Source organism: Stegodyphus dumicola, chromosome 5, assembly GCF_044657685.1.
Source record: "Stegodyphus dumicola isolate Sdum_Otavi_A_Nest chromosome 5, ASM4465768v1".
NCBI classification, from domain to species: Eukaryota; Metazoa; Arthropoda; class Arachnida; order Araneae; family Eresidae; genus Stegodyphus; species Stegodyphus dumicola.
In genome coordinates, this window is record NC_140772.1 from 210,930,191 (window position 1) to 210,952,124 (window position 21,934).

A 21,934-nucleotide genomic window follows, 5' to 3' on the forward strand; every position below is an offset into this window, starting at 1 on the left:
GACATATATTGATAAATAGGGATTGTAACGCATTCAATAATGCATGTAAATAATTTTACTAAATATTTTTCAGCACAAATTTATTAGCGACTAGTTTCACTAATGGACAGATACAAGTATGGGAACTCCCAGGAACTGTACTTAAGACTGGCATTGAAGAAATGAAGAAGTTACAGGCACTTGCTAAGAATATAGACTGAAGATATAAAATATTATACTTATTTATATAATAAACAAAATATGAATACTGATGATTTATGTAAAATATAATGCATCTTTATTAACTGTACAGTAGACTTTATTTAATAAATAAAATTAATAACATACCATTAAATTATAAAACAATAAATAATTTAAAAAGTTATAGCATCCATCATATTTAGTTTTTTCATAACATTCATGTGTTGAGCACTATCAGATAGTTTTGTATTAATTTTAAATTTATGTTAAAAAAAAACTAAGATGCCAAAAAGTACCACAAGATTAGAAGAACCTAAGAAGAAAAACTAAAACAATCACATTTAAAGAAAGTGAGTCGGAAAGACATTTCACTGGAAAGTTCTGATAACAGTTAGCTTTCCCCTATGCCTTGTGGTTTAACAAAAGATTCAACTTCGTCAAGTTTGCATAAAATTTTAGCTTCAGTTTCTTGAAATCTTTTATTGATTTTTTCCCATATTTTCTTGTCTAACTCATGAACTTGCTCACTGATAAAGGCTTTTAATTTTTCTTCTAGATTTAAATATTCTTCATCTGTTTGTGTATTGCTACTAAGCCTACAAGAAAAAAAATATTTAATATGATTCATATGAAAATATTACTTCAAAAGGAATAACTATTTTTAAACAAGTAACAATTTATAACATTTTAAGTTCTCTACATACAACATATCTAGGTAATAAACACTTTTGCATGATGACACTTATAAAGGTTAATAACAACCAAAGGTACTTTTTATGCCGTCAAAGATGTAAGTGTATACATACATGTCTGTGGAACTATGACTATGGAGTTGTGCTTGTACTCCTTCATGACATTTGCCATATTTCTCACAATAGTCCATAAATTTTTTAAGTTATCAGATAAAAAAAGCAGCCACAAATGTATGGGTGACAGAATGAGAGTTGTTGGTAGAATGGAGGCAGACCAATCACAAATGCAGGTGGTGACAGAATACAACGCCCAGTGTCGTCTGAAATTTGTGAAAACAGTTTCAGGACACTGGATCCATATCAAGAAAGCCTGGAGAAAGTCGACCAAGATCCAGAATAACGAATAAGGATGGTTATTTGTCACTTTCAGTGCACTAATACTGCATTGCTACTGCTTCACAGTTCTTACATGAGCTGTATCCTGTCACTGGAAACCGAGTTTCATGGTCTACAGCTGCCTGAAGGTTTTTCATGACATAAGGCAGTACACCAGAAGACCTGCTATTTGCGACCCACTCACTGCAGCACTGTGCTTCTTACAGATAAATCTTGATTCAGGCCGGACACTGATTCTTGGCATACCTGTATCTGGAGAGAACCAGGATTATCCCTTTCTAATCAAGGAAAAGGATCATTACAGTGGTGGAAATTAATGATTTGGGCAGGCATTATGTTGGATGGCAACACACTCCTTCATGTATTGTTGCAACTCAACTGTTGCTGAGAACCGATGGCTGAGTGGCGTCATCGCAAAATATGAACTCTCGCTTAGAGATCGCACGAGAACTCGGAACGTAGAAGTCTCACTACGATTAAAACCCTTTTTATTTTTTAAATATTCTGTAATTCGCTTGCGTCTTCATTAAAATATGTTTGCTTAAAGAATGTAGTTATCATTTATGGATTATTCCCTTCAAGATTTTGCAGATAGCGATGCAAAGAGGAGATCATTTCAACCAGTGGCCCAGGCAGAACCCATTGGGACAAGGTAAGCAGTTTTGTTTTACCTTGATTAATTAGAAGTGGAATTAACGATAATGATAAGGAAATAAATAAGAAGATTGTGGCACCATAACGTGGGGCCATTGGGTTGAATTTGAACTGAAATTTAATAGATTTTGCTTAAGGCAAAAACACAGATTTATAAAAATTAGAAAAGAACTGATCTGCTATAAGAGCAGTAGTTATGAGGCTGATAAATAAGAAACAGAAATTGGCTAATGAGGGGGATAAAAATGTAATTGAAGAAATGGTTGCTTAGTTAATTAATAAAGAAAAACTAATCTTAGCGGATAATGGTATTGACACTTTCATTGATGTAACAAATTTAGAAGATGAAATAATCTTTAGAGAAGATTATAAAGGTAAAATTTTTTGGAAATTACACGCAAAAAGATATTTAGATACTAATCCACATAGCGCTAATTCTACTTCATGCGAAACTGTCACTGAATCGCAGAACAAAATTAAACTTACCAAATTGGCCCTGGAAAAGTTTTCGGGAAAGGATGTGTGCAGTTGGTTCGGGTTTTGGGCACGATTTGAGACAGCTGTACACGAAAACGAAAGTCTACATGCGATAGATAAATTAAACTATTTAATGTAAATTTTTACATCCGATGCAGAAACTGCAATACAAGGGTTGACGTTAACAGCGGAGAATTACGAGAAGGCTGTGAAAATATTAAAAGATTGCTTTGGACGCAAAGAACTAATAATAGATACCCAGATGAACAATTTATTAATTCTGACTCCAGTTAAAAGGTCTTGCGATGTGACAGCACTTAAAAAATTATATGATTGTTGTGAAGTACAAATTAGAGGATTAGAATCATGTAATATTTTACCGGATTCATATAGTACCTTATTGTATACAATATTAATTAAGGTGATTCCGAATTATTTACCGCTAGAATTTAATAGGAAATATGAAGATGATAATCAGACAAAAATAACAAATTTGCTAAATTTTCTAAGAAAAGAAATAGAAAGTTGGGAATGTACAGGATTTTTAATTAAGCCAACAGATTCTGAAGTCACTGAAAGGAAATCCCATTTTGAAAATAAGCGGCAGTTTCGAGAACGTTTTCGAGACAGCGAAAGAAATCGAGATTATAATAAGGGTAGAACTCCTTCAGCGGCAGCGTTAAAGACATCACTTTCTAATAGCTGTTTATTCTGTTCTGAAAACCATACATCAGAATCATGTCAAAAGACTGTGCCAGAAAAAAAGGAAGCATTAAAGCAAAGTGGAAATTGTTTCGTGTGTCTCAAAAAGTATCATTTAGCGAGGAACTGCAAATCGAAACTAACTTGTGGAATTTGTGATTGACGACATCATACATTGATACACTCTGACGAAACAAACGCGTCAGACAAGAGGCCCGTCCAAGGGGCAGTAGTCTCTTCTGTTTCCGATTGCGCAACATTAAATAACTCAATTCTTCTGACAGTACAAGCTGAAATTATAAACACAGGTAATTGGTGCCAGCAAAGTGCTCGCACATTGTTTGATTTTGGATCGCAGCAAACATTTATTACGGAGGACATCTGTAAGAAATTAAAACTTCTGGTTATTGAAAAAATAAAAATACACAACATCTGAAGCGCAGAATGTTAAAAAAACCAGTCTCATTTTACGTAATTTGAAGTATCAATATGAAATCAAAATAGAAGCTTTAATTATTCCTGTCATTAATGGATCACATATTCATTCCCCTAGAAATGAAATAGTTAATCTTATTAAAAAACAGGGCATACAACTTTCCGATAAATGGGGACAAGGGAATAAAACACCGAAAATTTCTTTGCTGATAGGAGCGGATTTTTATTGGAAAAAATTTACGGGTAAGGTTCACAGACTGTCTAATTCCTTAGTAGCGGTTGAAACAAAATTGGGTTGGACCATTAGTGGAACAGAAAGGGCTTAACTAATTTCCTCAACTAATGTGAATACGATGAAGGTTGTGGTACTATAATAATAGATACACAGAACGAATTACTGTCTAGTTTGCTGAAAAATCTCTGGGAGCTCGAATCTATGGGGATAAATTACAATTCAGATAAGGAACTCGAATTAAAAAATAATTTAGTTTTTGATAATTTCAAAATGTCTGTGAAATTTTAAAACAATTGTTATATTGTCCGTTTTCCTTGGAATCATAATTTAAATGAGCTTGGAGATTGCTAAAATTAGATTTAAGAGGTTAAGTCGTAGATTTCAGAATAATCAACAGTTCTATGACAGATATCGAAATAATTGATAAATACTTAAAAGGAGGAATCGCCTAAGAGACCAAACATTGAAATTGGACCAAAAACCTATTTTATGCCACATCAAGACGTTATAAAAGAAAACAAGGAAACTAAAAAACTCTGTGTGGTTTTTGACGCTTCGTCACATGCGGAGCATTGTTTGTCATTAAATGACTCTTTACATTCAGGTTCCAAGATGTGTACAGACATACTCGAATTGCTCCTTAAGTTCCGTCAGAATCGAATTGCGTTTACAGCTGACACCGAGCAAGCATTCTTGCAAATTTCTCTTGCTAATGAAGACAGAAATGCAGTCAAGTTTCTATGGAACGATGGTGAATTAAATGGAACCAAAATAAAGGCTCTTCGTATGAATTTTTGGAGCAACATTTAGTCTGTTTCTTCTCAGAGCAACTCTTAATGTACACGCTTACAAATACAAGTCACATTACCGAACGTTTTTTCCATGCTAACTGAAAATATGTATGCTGACGACTTGATCGATGGAACAGATGAAGAATCAGAAGCATTCGAGGAATCGGAACATATTAAACACATACTGAAAGAAAGTGGATTTAACATGCGGAAGTGGAAAACAAATGAAACGAATTTACAAAAAGTATGGAATGAAGAAGATTTTTCACAAGATTCGACTTGTTCTAAAGTATTGGGGTACATATGGAATAGATCAAACGATACATTTTTGATAGAAATTGAAGATTTGGTAAAAGTTGCCAAAAGGATAGATAACATACCCACTAAAAGGGAAATCTTGAGATTTGTAGGATGCTTCTTTGATCCACTGGAGTTTTTAAATCCATACACCATTCGAGCTAGGATTTCATTGCAAGATTTATAGGAACAAAAGATAGCATGGGACACTGAAATACCAGAAAATCTCGGAAAGAATTGGCAAAGCTGGCATGATGAATTAGCTCATAATTCTAGTTATACCAAGACATCAGTTTGCAGGTGCTGACAAAGGGGATATATAGGATGGTTTACAGTTTCACAGATGCGAGTCAGAAGGCTTATGGCTGTTCTGTATTTTCGTTATTCGAAAAATGGAGTCATCCATACAAGCTTTACATCGAAGTCACGAGTAGCACCTTTGAAAAAATTATCACTTCCCAGATTGGAATTGATGGCTGCTTTGATAGGCTCCTGCTTGTCAAAATACATTCAAAAGAAACTTCAGAACATTGATTTAATTGTATATATGTGGACTGTTTCTAGTACAACGTTGATGTAACGTAAGTGATGTGAAAAGGTGGAAGGCATTTGTTCAGAACAGAGTGAAGGAAATACAGAAGAATTCAGATGTCTTGAACTGGAGATATATGCCTGGTGAAAATAATCCAGCTGATTTGCTAACTAGAGGTGAAAATGTCAAACATCTGAAGCAGAATAGCATATGGTGGTAAGGGCCCATGTGGTTAAAAGAAGAACTCGAACACTGGCCAAAACCGAATTTATGTTCCACAAAGAACATTGAAGATTTCAACAAGGAACTAAGAAAAACATCGAAGGAAGTTTTCGTAAATTCATGTGTTACCGAACCTTCCGAAGATTTATTAAAAGTCCAAAATTACAGCAATTTACACCCAATTTACCAAATTACTGCGTGGTGCTTAAAGTTCATCAACAATGTTAAAAATACATCGAAATTATCAGGATGTTTGCAGGTTACCAAATTGGAAATGGCAGAAACTTATTGGATCAAACGTGTTCAGGAGCGAAATTTCACAAATGAAATATGGGCATTGAAGAACAATGAGGAATTAATTTCAGAATCAAAACTAACGTCCCTCAATCCATTTGTAGACGAAAGTGGTGAAATTCATGTTGGTGGACGATTAGAAAATTAAAATTTGGATTACAAACAAGCACATCCAATCGTTTTGCCTGACAAAGATCATTTGACTGATCTAATTATTCTTCACAGTTATCAGGTGGTAGGGCACGGAGGAATAGCAGATACTTTAAATCAAATAAGAGATAAGTTTTGGTTGCTGAAGGCTCTTAGGAAAATTAAAAGTGTTCTGTATAATTGCAGTGTCTGCAAAATATTTCGAACGAAACCTGTCACGCAAGATATGGCACCTCTCCCACCAGACAGATGCCGAGAAGCCTTTCCGTTTGAGAACTCCGGAATAGATTCCGTGGGTCCACTGTACGTCAAAAATGGAAGAGAATTATCTAAGACATACATTTTACTATTTACCTGTGCTGTAACTAGAGCCGTGCATTTAGAACTTACAGCTGACCTTTCCACAGAAAAATTTTTGCTTGCATTTAGATGGTTCATAGTGAGACCATAACACCAAAACCTTTAAAAGAGTGAAAAAAGAATTAGAGCTATTGAACAAGGTGATGAAAAACAATAAAGTTCAAGACAAGTTCTCTAAGCAAGGAATCAAATTGAAATTTACAGTTGAGAGGGCGACATGGTGGGGAGGCTTTTGGGAGCGTATGGTTCAATCTCTGAAAGCTCTTCTGAAGAGAATCCTAGACAAATTGTCCTTGACATTCAGGGAATTAGAGACAGTCGTAACAGAAGTGGAAGCTATATTGAACTCCAGACCTTTAACATTTACATACTCGGATCTAGGAAGCCAGAATCTTTGACCCCTGGTCACTTCTTAATAGGAAGACGGTTGCTATCATTGCCGCAAGGAAGCTCTAAATTAATTTCAACAAAGGAGAGTCTTACATGTCAATTTAGACATCAACAGATACTAGTAGAAAGAATCTGGAGAAACTGGAAACAGGATTATTTGATGAATTTAAAATCTGCTCATCATTTCAAACTGGCGAAAACAGGAACCTGTTTGAAGAAAGGAACTATTGTTTTAGTGCATGAAGATAAAATTCCAAGGCTGATGTGGAAAATGGGCATCATAATGGAAATCTTTCCTGGAGGAGATGGCAAGGTGAGAGCCTTTGCTGTCTGCTTGCCCAATGGCCATATGATTAAAAGACCAGTGCAACTACTATATCCAGTGGAGCTGGAATGTAATAAGGACAATTACGGCAATTGTCTTTCTGGGCCGGAGGATGTTGCAACTCAACACTTGCTGAGATCCGATTGCTGAGTGACGTCATCGCGAACTATGAACTCTCGCTTAGAGATCGAACGAGAACTCGGAACAGAGAAGCCCAAATTAAAACCCTTTTCATTCTGTAACTCGTTTGCCTCTTCATTAAAATATGTTTGCTTAAAGAATGTATGTATCATTTATGGATTATTCCCTTCAAGATTTTGCAGATAGCGATGAAAAGAGGAGATCATGGGCCTTGGCAGAACCCATTGGGACAAAGTAAGCAGTTTTGTTTTACCTTGATTATATAGTTAGAAGTGTAATTAACAATAATGATAAGGAAATAAATAAGATGTATTTTGAGAAAGGTTTCCTGACTGCCATGAAGATCTTAGTGCCCTATATCCAACTTTTCAGGGGCACATTTCTGGTTCTGGGTTCCTGTTAAAACTGATGACAACGCTCATTTACATAAGACTCAGCTAGTTGACGATTACCTGGAAAGTGAGGATATTCGGTGAAAGGATTTGCCAGCCAGATATCCTGACCTTAATCCTATAAAGCATGTCTGGGACACTCCTGGGAGGACAATTTTATCTTGCCGTCTCTTTCCAAGAACTATTCCGGAGCAGAAAACTGCCTTGCTGAAGGAGTGGAATTGACTGCCACAGCGACTACTCAACTACTTCCTAACCAGTATCCCGTTACACTGCATGACCTGTTTGGCTGCAAAAGGGGACCATACCCTATATAAGATTAATTTCCAGTTCGATATCACAACATGGATTTTGGATATCCCTGCACTAAGCTTTACTGATAATAATGCAAACATAAAATGATTTTTGAATAGTATGTCTCTTTTTCTATTATCAATGCATATTCAGACTAAATTTCATTAAAATAATTTCTATCCATAAGTTTTATAGAAATTCGACATAATGTGCATATTCTCGTAATTTCGCACACACGTATACATACTCTGTATTACTTTTTCTTTACTAGAAAGAATTAACATGCTAAATTATGCATAAAGACATTATAGAAAATTAATTTTTTTAAAAAAGCTTCATAATAAACATATCTGTATTATAATATATCAATACAAGAAGTTGAAAGAGAAAAATGTACATTCCAAATCAATATTGATACTATTAAAACTCATTATTGTTATTATTAAATCAATATTGATACTATTAAAACTTCCAATTCCTAATTCTTTAATTTTTTCTAATAAACTAATAAATAAGAAAAATGATTATTGATACTTTTTTTGCAGTTCTTGCATATTAGCACAACCACTTTGGTGATTTTTAAAAGTTGAAAAAGAAACTTATAATTATGCATAAAATTATTTATTAGATGTATACATATTATATTACACATGTTGTATGAACTTAAATCCATTTAGTGCGAATACAAGTTATTATTACTTGCGCAATTGCTGCAAAATTAGTTAATAATAATTTATTTCCTAAACCGTATTGATTAATTGATTATATTATCTCCTAAGTTTAATTAAAGTAGAATTATTTTAAAAGTGTACATCCATACTGGTAAGTTATATTTTGAAAGATGTTTTGAAGTAATTTGAAAGCAAAATGTTAATAATGTTTTAACGGGGACTGGAGTTAAATCATCACGAAGAATAATATTACAATTGTAAAAGTAAAAATTAAAACATGTAATTATTGTCATTGATCGGAAATTAATGAGTTTTTCTTTCGTTCTGCTGGAAATTTCATGAAGATCACTATAATGATTCATCAAAACATTTTTCTCTTTCGAAATTTTGCAACAAAATATTGTTTTTCTTAAGCATACATTTTAAAACTGAGTTTTAGGCAAAAATACTACATTTTGTCTATAAAAATCATTGGAACTTGGAATAAAACAAAAAATGCACATGAAAACTGTAATGTTGCTAAAATGAAAGAAATGTGATATCCTGATTTTTTTTTTTTTAATTTGGCGCATTCGTAAAATCTGATGACTTCTATTAAGATACTGCTAATACATAAGTAGTACTTTTTTCTCAATTTTAATTAATGAAATTTTCATGTTTTCAGATTTTTCAAATGAGGGTGTTTATCATTTCAAATACATAAATTAGTCCTACTGGGAGTATATCTGCAATCCTTACATTGAGACTTTATGGGTATTTTGTATGTAAATGATTCATGTGATAGCAATAAAATGTTTCAGACTCTTATTACCTAGAACATATTTGATTATCATAGTTAGGTAAGTTCTGCATATTAGCATATATTAGTCAGAAATTTCTGTATCCTTTCTCCTTAACTAGGCATAAAATAAATTACTAAGCTGATAGCCACAAGTGCAAAATTTTAATTATTATTACACATAGCTATTAAACAAAAATATCACACAGTACACTAAATTACATATATACATTTTCTAAATGATTACATAAAAACAAGCCACTCAGAATTACTTTATGTTTAAAGAATGTAAAACCAATGGGCATAATGAAGTTTTATAAAATTTTATTATTTAAATAAATTTTTTAGGTAAAACTAGGTAAACTATTTTTTAGGTTTATTTGTGACTAATAAAAAATTGAACACATTAATTTTCAAAACTAATTCTTACCTTTCAAATATAATAGGCGATGTGGATACTGATCTCATAACAGGAGCTTCTGCTGGAACATTATCATTAACATTTTCTACAGCTGCAAATTTATTTGCATTGATTGTATCTAATGTTTGAAATTCTTTTAAATTATTCTGGTTATCTCTTTGTTCAGCAGATGGTACCAAAGAGTCTTGCATATAAGGAGTATGAGAATTTTCAGGTGAAGGAGACTTATTTTTAACCAAATTAGACTGCTGAAGGCTGAATATTAAATTAGCTATATCTGATGGACCAAATACAGAAGAATTTTGAAACTTTTCTACTAGCTGTTTAAAAGCTGCAGCTTTGTCACTGAGAGCAAGTCCCATTTCTCCAAGCCTTTGTTCTACTGCAGCTAAAGGGATGGTCATTTGACTCTGGGGATCAAATCCACTTTTTACAATATTTATTTTCACTCCATACAGCCACATTTCACTTACTGATCGTAATAACACAAACTGAAAGAACAAGTAAATGCCAATATGAAAATAGAATATTGAAAAATAAATATAAGATTGAATAAAATGCAAGATCATTATTAGGAAATATGTCAAAGTCTCCTCAATATTTTAATTTATTAAAAATAATTTATTGTAAAAATTATATTGAACCAATAAAAATTAGATACATGCCAGTTTTACTAGTGCTTGATCACAAAGTTTAGTGGAATTGCCAAAGGACATAGTAAACCCAAAACCATAAGAAAAATAATTTATTATTATTTTTTTTTTTTTACATTCAGTTCCATCATAATAATAATAACTTTCCTATGAGCTCTAAAGTTTAATATTTTTCTTCAGTTCACATGTCCTCATGCTTGTAAAGCACATGTGCATCCTCACAAGTTAGAAATCAAACCTAAAACTAAGTAATAAGAATTGTAATATTGTTTACTTTCATTTATAAGAAATACTCTTTTTTAGGGTGGGATTCAAAACGAAATTTACTATACAGTGAAAATAAAGCTGTTGCATTCCTCCCCCCCAAAAAAGGAATATTTTACCTCCATCAAAATTTGTGAAAACAGGAATGATATGAAGTTATGTTCCACTGCAGAAGTCAAATATAGATACAATGTGAAAAATTACCAGAGAAAGAAAGGTTCTGGTAATTCACAGTCATTGAATATTATTGGATTTGCATAGGTTACCAACATCTTGAGTTGTAGCTAGCAAAATTCAAGTGGCAATAATGAGTGAATCATAAGATATGCAATGTCTATTATGCTATTGCTAACGGAACACCATCTGGATAATAAATTACAACATTTCTCAGTGAGAATTCATATTTTTAGAAATAAATAAAAATAGGCTGTTTCTTTTTACATTTTTATAAAAATTCCATTACTTAGAAGTGCCTTTTTTATGGCACCTAAACTTGGCAACAATTTTTTTTAGTACCCCCCCAAAAAATACTTGCTTTTAAAATTTTATTGATCAATTGTTTTTGTACAGAGTTTTTAGCATGCCACCATTTTGAAAAGATTGATGCCTTTTACCCATTAGCTTGGCAAAAAATTAGTTGGAAATGCTCTCTAAGTTGCCAATGAGTTCACAACTTTTTTTTTGTAAGAGGTGTGGATAAACAATACCCTTTTTTCAATTATTTATAGCTCAGTACTTTTTACTGGTAAGTAAACTGGTCAACCTAATTAATTACATAAGTCTGCATTAAAAAAGTTAGCCATTCTAAGTAGAAGATATTTGCATAACCAAATAACAACAGTAAGACAGGAAAGATTAAATTAATGTAAAAGGACCACAATTAAAAAAAAAATAATTACTTGCATAAAGAGTGTAGGCTAAATATCACTTGAATAAAACCTTTTGGTTTTCCTTTATCAAAATTATTAATTACATCTATATATACAATTAAAATTTTATTTCATTAGAAGTTATACAGTTATGCAAGCAGACAAAATGATAGTGCTTTTTTTCTTGGGGGATATTCCTTTGTTAACTAATATTTTAAAGAACATATATATTTAAGGAAACATACCTTGATAGAGCATAGGTTTAATGGCTTGTCTAAAACAACATCTCCTCTGAAAACTACCATGTCTTCTGCTTCTTCTAGAAGTTCATTTTTGATAGTTTTCAAGTACTCACCATGATGCCCATAAACTTCAATAACTCTGCTTTCACATAAAACAGATACATGCGATATCTGATTTGGTGGTTGGCATGATAGAAGTAATTGACATGCTGGAATAGTAGGATAAGCACCATCTCCTTTGTCTGGAGCTTCAAGCATGACACAGTTTTCTACCATAATTTCATCTTCCAGGTCAATGCTGTGAAGAAAAGCATTTTATAAACTGTAAAGGAATCCTACTTCTGAAGACAACTGATACATTTGAGAAGAAAAGACATATTTACATTTGACCCAGAAAATTGATTACAAACCATTTGTATAAATTGCTTACCTGATTTATTCATATTACCACACTTTTACTAAATAACAATACTGATTATGGATAATGTTACCATGAACACAATGCATGCAACATGTGCAATTCAGATTGAGTGAACAGATAGAAGGATATTAATTTAGAAGTCAAACAACAAAAATCAGTGCTATATTTGCAAAATGCAAATATTGCCGATTTTTGTTCTCTGACTTCTAAATTAACATTTATTCTGCATGTTATTTTTACTTAAAAGATAGAAGGATGTTATCAGAAAAGTGATTTTATTTTGGTACTTAAGCATTATCGTAACCACTTTAGTCAAAGTCACTAAAGTTCCAGAATATGCCAAATTTTGTTAACCATGCACATAACAATTTTCAGGCAACCTTGTGCATGACAAATATTCAGTTTCCAGCACCGGCATTTTCATATGCACTCTTTTGGCTGTACTGCAATTTCCAATTTTTTATAAAAAAATTATGATTATTTTTTGTCTTTACACAATTTTTAAATTTGTGCTCATGATCACAGCTATAGTTCCTATTACTGTTCCCTTTTTTGAACATTTATTGTGAATACTGTATTGCTGCAAAGAAGCACTTTGCGTTGATTTTGTACATAAATACATTTTCCTCTCGTGTTATTTTTTTGCGTTCCTGCCTTAACCCGTTACTTTAGATCCTACATTCGTATACAGTACAAAGTCTTTAATCCGGACTCATCGGGACTTTGGCGATTTTGGATTAGGGGTTTTTCCGGATTATAGATCATCAATTTAAATCTGGTAAGATGGCATGTAGAAATTATAAAATTAAAAATATGAAACTGTAATTTATGAAATAAAGAGCAATTATGATCTATAGGGTATCAAAATTTACAAAAAAAGCTTAATATTTATTTGTTTACTTTATTAAATATTTCTTTCAATGCGCGCATAGTCGAAATTAGAAAATTGTAACCAGAAAACTATTTGATGTGTATTTGTGATATTTATAATGTCGAGGAATTTGATTTAAATCATATCAAAGACGGAGTACATTGAGATGAAATACTACATTTAGTAAGGAATTATAAGCCGAATAAAATAAAAACATCTGCTCTGAAGATGAGGATAATGCTGACAGATCAACTTCCAGTACATTGTGTAGTGCGATGTTTCCCCCTCCTGCAGAGCAGCGTGAAATTGATAAACAGATTTCAGAAGGGTTAGAGAAGCAAAGGATATGCCTTTATCCATTTTTTACAAGAATTCCACTTTTTGTTTGATGGACATCGAAACATGCTTTCGCTTTGTAGATTCTTTGGCAGCTCCAGAATCGGAAACTCTTTTTGACATGATCTAAAGTTCAACGCAATCTGCAACATTAACTGAAATAGATAATTAGATAATTTCAGCCTAGCTTGTACTGTCCATTATACATTAAATGCACATGCGTAAAGGTACTATGCGCATGCACAGAAAGTTTGTAGCTTTGAGGTCCGGATTATAGATCATTCCGAATTAAAGATTTGTACTGTACAAAAAATGCACGTTTTGTACACTCCACTACCCCTCCAAGTTTGTCCCATGATCTATGAAACACCCTGTATATCACATAGTTAAAGATGAAAGTTTTAAAAAAATAAAATATGTATGTATTTCCACAATATTACATCCTCGAAATGTATTCCAGGTTATTCAATCATCATCATGTCCGGTTTATGTTGGATATTCCGGATTCTTTTATGCACATAATTTCCCTTAATAAGGTTAAGAAGATTATTGTTATTCTTTCTTTTTTTGTGTGTTTAAGTGCAAAAATAGTGTCATGCAAGTAAACAAAGAAATGTAATCCTGAACTGCATAACTGCAGGGAAACAACATTTGTAATAAACACTTCTATGGCTTTTAATGACATTATGCAACTGTTTAAATTTCGGAAAGAGACCTATCAAATACAATAGGATAAGGTTAGTTGAATTTGTCTGTATTTATTCCATGAAATGTTAAATCATTGGGCAACTTGAGCACTATCTATAACAATGATTTCAAACTGGCGACCCCTGAAGCAATTTTATGCAATTGGCGAATGTATTTCAGTTATGCATTTGTTGCAAATACAGTGATGCAAAGATTTTTATATTTTACTTATTTGAAGTTCGAGTTCACATTACATTCATTACTATTGAACATGAACATGAGTAACACGTCAAAAAAAAAATCTATAAATATAAATTTTCAAAGATTTGAAGATACGAATTTAATTAACTTTTTTTTTTTTTTTTTTTTTTTGAAAAATACAGAAACATTCGCTCATGTTTGGCTAATAGTTTAGATTTTTCATTGATATCCCAATTTTTAATCTACAAAATCTTCTATACAAAGAAATCAGTGGAATATGCTTATAACTTTATACTAACTTATTAGCATTTCAAAATCTGATAAGCTGGAAAAAGACCATATTTTATTCTATAAAAATAAAATCATTTTACTCTCATTAGAAGTGTAATTAGTTTATTTAAGTTTATAATTAAAAAAATTTAATAAATTTTTAAATTTAATTTATTTAGAAATAATTATGTGTAAATACACATGGGATAATATGAGCCATAAGTATGGAAAAGAAGCATATTTTGTAATGCCAAGTTTGTGCAATTCTCTGATTTTTTTGGTTGATCTTTGGATTATGGTAACTTGGCGATTTTTTGGCAAAAATTTGGCAACCAACTCTGCTACAGCAACACTCTATTTTTTTTTCGCCGCCATTTTGTCTTCAAGAAGTAAAGACATGTTTCTTTTCTTTTTATTTACTGAACACTTTTTCCAACAATCTACTAGTCGAATTACACTTATGCTAGAAATTTTATGTAACAAAACTGCTTAATCATGACAAATATTAACTGCAAAATTGGGAAAAAGTGCACAATCGCAAACTCCTTGCGCATTTTTCAGAATAGCACATACACATAAACCATGTACACGTCGACTTATTTTTACTTAAAAAAAAATCCCACAATTGCACAAAAATGGCATTGCACACACTCTTAACTTTATCCATCTACACTGCTATTTTCTCATAAATTATAAAAATTTGCACGAAAATGCAGGAAAATTTTTGTGAATCTTTAAACTTGGTAAAATGCACAGATATGAAATTACTTGATCGCGAAAAAGCATATACCCTTTCCAAGGATGAACATTTCCACGTATAAAATAAATAAAATATCCAAAAACTTTTACCTTTAAATTATCTATTATATTATAAACGTCACCAACGAATTTATACCGCAAACATTAAAAATAGTTACAAATACTTAGTGTCAAATATTTAAATTATTTCCATACACGTTTACTTCAACTGAAACGTATACCAAATTGGGCTGATCTTTGGAATATGGTAACAGGTAATTTGGCGACATTTTGGAGGTGATAAAGGTTACTACCTAAGACTTTGGGAATAATGTGAGAAGTACTCAGTTCCGATTACGCATTATTTTGTGTGAGGGAAATGAGAGATCATGAGATATATCATGTGACATTAATGGACGAATCACTGTTCTTTAATCAGAAAAGAGGATATATTTGTAAAAATATCTGCTGTACTTTATAGCAGTAGTTTCATTCTATGTTCTGTGAAACAGTGTTGTTTAATATTTGGATCCCATGGCCGTATATAAAGTAAATCCAAATTTTTATTGCGTTTATGTGTAATTGAAAAGAATTGCTTAATTGCGTATAAGTATGAATGTCCAATATGTGGGAATGAAATGAGATTATGTGAAAGGAAGGATATTACAGATAGTTTGAATTGCGGTGCAAGAAACCTGGTGAAACTGGACATTTTGTGATCCGCCATGCACTCAAGATTCAGTAGATTAGGTAAGTTAGTATTTTTAATTATTTGAGGATATTATTTTTATGCATTGTTCTAAATGTAAGGAGTAAATAAATTAATATGGTATTATTGGAAAATTATTATTAGCAATGATTTAGTTTAAAGTAATTAGGATTGTAAGCGAATTTTTATTAATTTAATGTATGAGCTTATTTGTATTTTAAGTAGTGTTTTTGAATTTAATTATATTTTAATTAAATGATAGTTATTTTGTGAATTATATGTTTGTAGGAATTTGGTATACGTTTGAGTGGAAGTAAATGTGCATGGAAATAATTTAAATATTTGACACTAAATATTTGTAACCATTTGTAATGTTTGCGGTATGAATTCGTTGGTGACTTTTATAATATAATAGATAATTTAGAGGTAAAAGTTTTTGGATATTTTATGTATTTTATACGTGGAAATGTTCATCTTTGGAAAGGGTATATACTTTTTCGCGATCAGGTAATTTCATATATGTTCTTTTTACCGGATTTAAAGATTCAGAAAATTGTCGTGCATTTTCGTGACATTTTTCTAATTTATGAGAAAAAAGCAGTGTACATGGATATAGTGAAGAGTGTGCGCAATGCCATTTTTGTGCAATTCTGGAATGTTTTTTTAAGTAAAAATAAGTCGACGTGTACATGGTTTAGTGATATTTTAATTAAATGATAGTTATTTTGTAAATTTTATGTTTGTAGGAGTTTGGTATACGTTTCAGTTGAAGTAAACATGCATGGAAATAATTTAAATATTTGACACTAAGTATTTGTAACCATTTGTAATGTTTACGGTATGAATTCGTTGGTGACGTTTATAATATAATAGATAATTTAGAGGTAAAAGTTTTTGGATATTTTATTTATTTTATACGTGGAAATGTTCATCTTCGAAAAGGGTATATACTTTTTCGCGATCAGGTAATTTCATATATGTGCTTTTTACCAGGTTTAAAGATTCACAAAATTTTCATGCATTTTCGTGAAATTTTTCTAATTTACGAGAAAAAAGCAGTGTACATGGATATAGTGAAGAGTGTACGCAATGCCATTTTTGTGCAATTCTGGGATGTTTTTTTAAGTAAAAATAAGTCGACATGTACATGGTTTATGTGTATGTGTTATTGTGAGAAACGCGCAAGGAGTTTGCGATTGTGCACTTTTTCCCAATTTTGCAATTAACATTTGTCATGATTAAGTAGTTTTGTTACATAAAATTTCTAGCATAAGTGTAATTCGGCTAGTAGACTGTTGGAAAAAGTGTTCAGTAAATAAAAAGAAAATAAACATGTCTTTACTTCGTAAAGACAAAATGGCGGTGAAAAAAAAAATAGAGAGTTGCTGTAGCAGAGTTGGTCGCCAAATTTTCGCCAAAAGATCGCCAAGTTACCAGAATTCAAAGATCAACCGCACATACATTAAATTAATAAAAATTATATTACAATCCTAATTACTTTAAACTAAATCATTGCTAATAACAATTTTCCAATAATACCATATTAATTTATTTACTCCTTACATTTAGAATAATGCATAAAAATAATATCCTCAAATGATTAAAAATACTAACTTACTGAATCTTCATTACGTGGCACGCACACTTCCCTACAGAAAGAGTTCCAATCGGCTGCAGTACTACTGCTAATTTCTAAATCCGAAATCCAGTAGTCAACTGGCTGTCTATTCACCCAGTAATAAGAAATTAATAAAATTTCACCCATACTCAAACTACTTTCAGCAAACCACGTACCCTTCCTTACACTCCGTTTCACAAAATGTCCATTTTCACCAGATTTCTTGCACCACCATTCAAACTTATCTGCAATATTCTTCCTTTCACACAATCTCATTTCATTCACACATTTTGGACATTCATACTTATCCACAATTAAACCTACACTCATACACCATTCAACCAATTCTTTTGAATTATCAGATAAACACATTAAAAATTTAGAATTCACTTTAGCGCCATGCAATCCGAAAATTAATGAACACTATTTCACACAACACACAATGAAACTTAATACAAAATAATATAGTACTACAGATATTTTTCCAAATTTACCCCCTTTTCCGATTAAAGAACAATGATTCGTCCATTAATGTCACATGACATATCTCACGATCTCTCATTTCCCTCACACAAAATAATGCATAATCGGAACTGAAAACTTCTCACATTATTCCCTAGGTAGTAACCTTTATCGCCTCCAAAAGGTCGCCAAACTACCTGTTACCATATTCCAAAGATCAGCCATTTTTTTTTTTTAAGTGAAAATAGGTCGATGTGTACATGGATATCGAGTTTGCACAATTCTTTTACTTGTTATTTTGGATTTGTGTATCTGCGAATTTTGGCCCAAAATCTGCCGCTACACAAAGCCAAAATAACAAGTCAAAGAACTGCACAAAGTCGGTATCCATGTACCATCAAAAATCGCCAATTTATGCCAATGGGCATCAATAAATATATTTTTACCCAAAAATGTTTGAAAAAACCATCTTGCACTTTTTAAAGCAGCATAAAAATATTTTTCAGTCATCAAATATGGTGGAATCTTTTAAACCATGACATTTTCCTTTATGATTGATTGACACACACTTAAGATTGTAAAGACATTTTGGTTAATCTTTACATTATGGTAACTTGGCGATTTTTTGGCGAACATTTGGCAACCAACTCTCCTACAGCAACCCTCTATTTTTTTTTCCCCGTCGCCATTTTGTCTTCATGAAGTAAAGACATGTTTCTTTTCTTCTCATCTACTGAACACTTCTTCCAACAATCTACTAGCCGAATTACACTTATGCTAGAAATTTCATGAAACAAAACTGCTTAATCATGACAAATATTCACTGCAAAATTGGGAAAAAGTGCACAATAAAATACTCCTTACGCGTTTTTCAAAATAATACATACACATAAACCATGTACACGCCGACTTATTTTTACTTAAAAAAACATCCCAGAATTGCACAAAAATGGAATTGCGCACACTCTTCTCTATATCCATGTACACTGCTTTTTTCTCATAAATTAGAAAAATTTCACGAAAATACATTACAATTTTCTCAATCTTTAAACCCGGTAAAAAGAACATATATGAAATTACCTGATCGCGAAAAAGTATTTACCCTTTACAAATATGAACATTTCCACATATAAAATAAATAAAATATCGAAAAACTTTTACCTCTAAATCATCTAGTACATTATACATGTCACCAACGAATTTATACCGCAAGTATTACAAATACTTAGTATCAAATATTTAAATTATTTCCATGCACGTTTATTTCAACTTAAACGTATACCAAATTCCTACAAACATAAAATTCACAAAATAATTATCATTTCATTAAAATATAATTAAATTCAAAAACACTACTTAAAATATAAATGAGCACATACATTAAATTAATAAAAATTACCTTACAATCCTAATTACTTTAAACTAAATCATTGCTAATAACAATTTTCCCAATAATACCAAATTCCTTTCCACCTTACATTTAGAACAATGCATAAAAATAATATCCTCAAATAATTCAAAATACTAACTTACCTAATCTTCTTCAGAATCTTGATTACATGGCGGATACACTTTTCTAATTCATTCAATAAAATTATTGAAAGATTTTTTCTGCGAATTTTTCCTCCATACTTCCTCTGCTAAATAAAAAGCAAACTTCTCTTTATCACAATGCCTAAATACCCATTTCGAATTCACTTTATTTAGGGCCATGGGATCCAAAAATTACACAACACTGTTTCACACAACACAGAATAAAGCTAAATACAAAATTTCCACTTTTTTTCCCGATTTCCCCCTTTTCCGATTAAAGAACCGTAATTCGTCCATTAACATCACATGACATATCCCATGATCTCTCATTTCCCTCACGCAAAATAATGCGTAATCGGAACTGAGTACTGCTCACATTATTACCAAAGTCCCAGGTAGTAACTTTTATCGCCTCCAAAATGTCGCCAACTACCAGTTACCATATTGTAAAGATCAACCGACATTTTAAAGTAAGATAACAATTTCAGTTCTGTTAAGGGAACAAGCTAAATTCTTTGGACTTCATAACAGATATAAAAGCATAAAGGATACTACATTATAATTTAACGAATACAGTTCAGAAAATTTCTCTTAAATTTGTACAGCTATTTGTGTATTTTTTAGAAATATTGCTCACTAAACAATATGCAGTTTTGAAACGTTTTATTCAAATCTATGCAACATTAAATAGCAATTGTATTTTAGAATTTAAACATAAATTTCACTTTACAAAGGAGAGAAAAAAATGTCATGGCTAATCTTTGGAATATGGTAACAAGTACTTTGGTGACATTTTGGTAAGGCGATAAAGGTTACTTACTAGCTAGGACTTTAGCAGTGTAGATGGATAAAGTCAAGAGTGTGCGCAATGCCATTTTTGTGCAATTCTGGGATTTTTTTTAAGTGAAAATGGTCGATAAGGTCGATGTGCACATGGATACTGAGTATGTGCAATTCTTAAAAATGCGTCAAACAGTCGGTGATTCTGCACTTTATCCAGAATTTTATTGCTGAGTTTTCGTTGTGGGCAATCCCAAATTTTTAAATCCATAGGATATCAAAAAAGGCTTTAAAAGTTAAACTAATGTTTCAATGGCGTCTTAAGAAATATAGAACTATATAAACTTACGCAAACTGAAATCAGCGCGTACGCTAGATTTGGCACGCTGTTAAATGGGGGCGTTTGCTAGATTTGCCGCTTTTGCGCGTACATTTTCGCTGCAATTTTTTTATGGCCCTCGAAACCGAAAAGTATCTTATTTCATTTCTAGTTTACAAATTTTATGTACAAACACTACATATTAATGTAATACTGTCCTGACCCAATATTACCATAATCAAGACGGAACTTCTTGAGACATTCAAGATTTTATATAGTAGAATTAATTCATAACTTTTTTGATTTAATATACCTAGCTGAATAATATTTGAGAACAATTAATACTAACTTTGGGACAAAATGAATTACATTTAATTTCAATAAAATGACACAAAACACACTGTTTGCAATATACCCCTTACCATCTATTAAATAATAAACATCTTAATTTTAAAGGTGTATGTTCGCACACCTTTAATATAAAGCAAAATAAGGGTTGTTTCAATTAGGAAAAACATATATAATTAAATTTCACTAATATACTAATTATGTTTACATGCATAAACTTCCATATTTTCAAAAATTGATATTAAAACTAGAACCAGAGAAAAGAAAGTATGATTTAAAAAATGAATTAACTCTTGTGACCATCATAATTCAAAGAAATTGCTATATGATACAAATTCAGATTTCAATCTAACGTATCTCTGTCCCATAATTTAAATATCATGTCCCATTTAACATACTTTATTACACTAAATTAAATGACAGCACACTAATAGAATTCTGACGAACAGAATTCATCTTCAAATCATGTCAATAATGGATATATTAATTTCTAAACAATAATTTACCTTTCAGCTTCTGCAGACCATGTCACAGCATCTGAAACTGGTCTATTATCGGACACTTTCCAGCTACACTGAACAATCATATTAATTTGAAATATACTAAGGAATAAGAAAAGTTTCAGCGGAGGACGTAGGAGTTAAGATGGTGAGTATAAAAGGAAAGTAATTTTTGCATGATTATAAATAAACTTTCGCCTTGACTGACATGCACAGAATAGTTTTAATGTTTTCGTTTCATTTTATATCTCGCGCGAAAGAAAGGATATTATTGTTCAAGTACA

At 31.6% G+C, this 21,934-nt stretch overlaps 2 protein-coding genes across 7 annotated transcripts in view; one reads left to right on the forward strand and one right to left on the reverse strand.

Annotated features, from left to right (window-relative positions):
• Positions 1–463, forward strand: part of LOC118196820 (cytoplasmic dynein 2 intermediate chain 2-like) — a 59,516-nt gene extending 59,053 nt beyond the window's left edge. For all 3 annotated transcript variants that reach the window (XM_085817628.1, XM_085817627.1, XM_085817629.1), the window contains one exon: positions 74–463. In XM_085817628.1, coding sequence (XP_085673754.1) covers positions 74–200 — 127 coding nt within the window. In that variant the 3' untranslated portion in view covers positions 201–463. The remainder of the gene's footprint in view (positions 1–73) is intronic.
• Positions 64–21,901, reverse strand: LOC118196821 (uncharacterized). 4 transcript variants are annotated; one of them, XM_085817632.1, is made up of 5 exons: positions 21,657–21,810; positions 19,704–19,810; positions 11,861–12,155; positions 9,839–10,320; positions 64–776 (listed from the first exon to the last, which is right to left on the reverse strand). In XM_085817632.1, the coding sequence occupies exons 3-5, from the start codon at positions 12,131–12,133 to the stop codon at positions 572–574; spliced, it is 960 nt and encodes a 319-aa protein (XP_085673758.1). In that variant the 5' UTR covers positions 12,134–12,155; positions 19,704–19,810; positions 21,657–21,810; the 3' UTR covers positions 64–571. The 4 variants fall into 4 exon arrangements, with proteins under 4 accessions (XP_085673758.1, XP_085673759.1, XP_035224187.1 ...); XM_085817633.1 differs by having other exon boundaries at positions 19,704–19,807; positions 21,657–21,804; XM_085817631.1 differs by lacking the exon at positions 19,704–19,810 and adding an exon at positions 6,412–6,517 and having other exon boundaries at positions 635–776; positions 21,657–21,901.
• Positions 21,902–21,934: the final 33 nt, after the last annotated feature.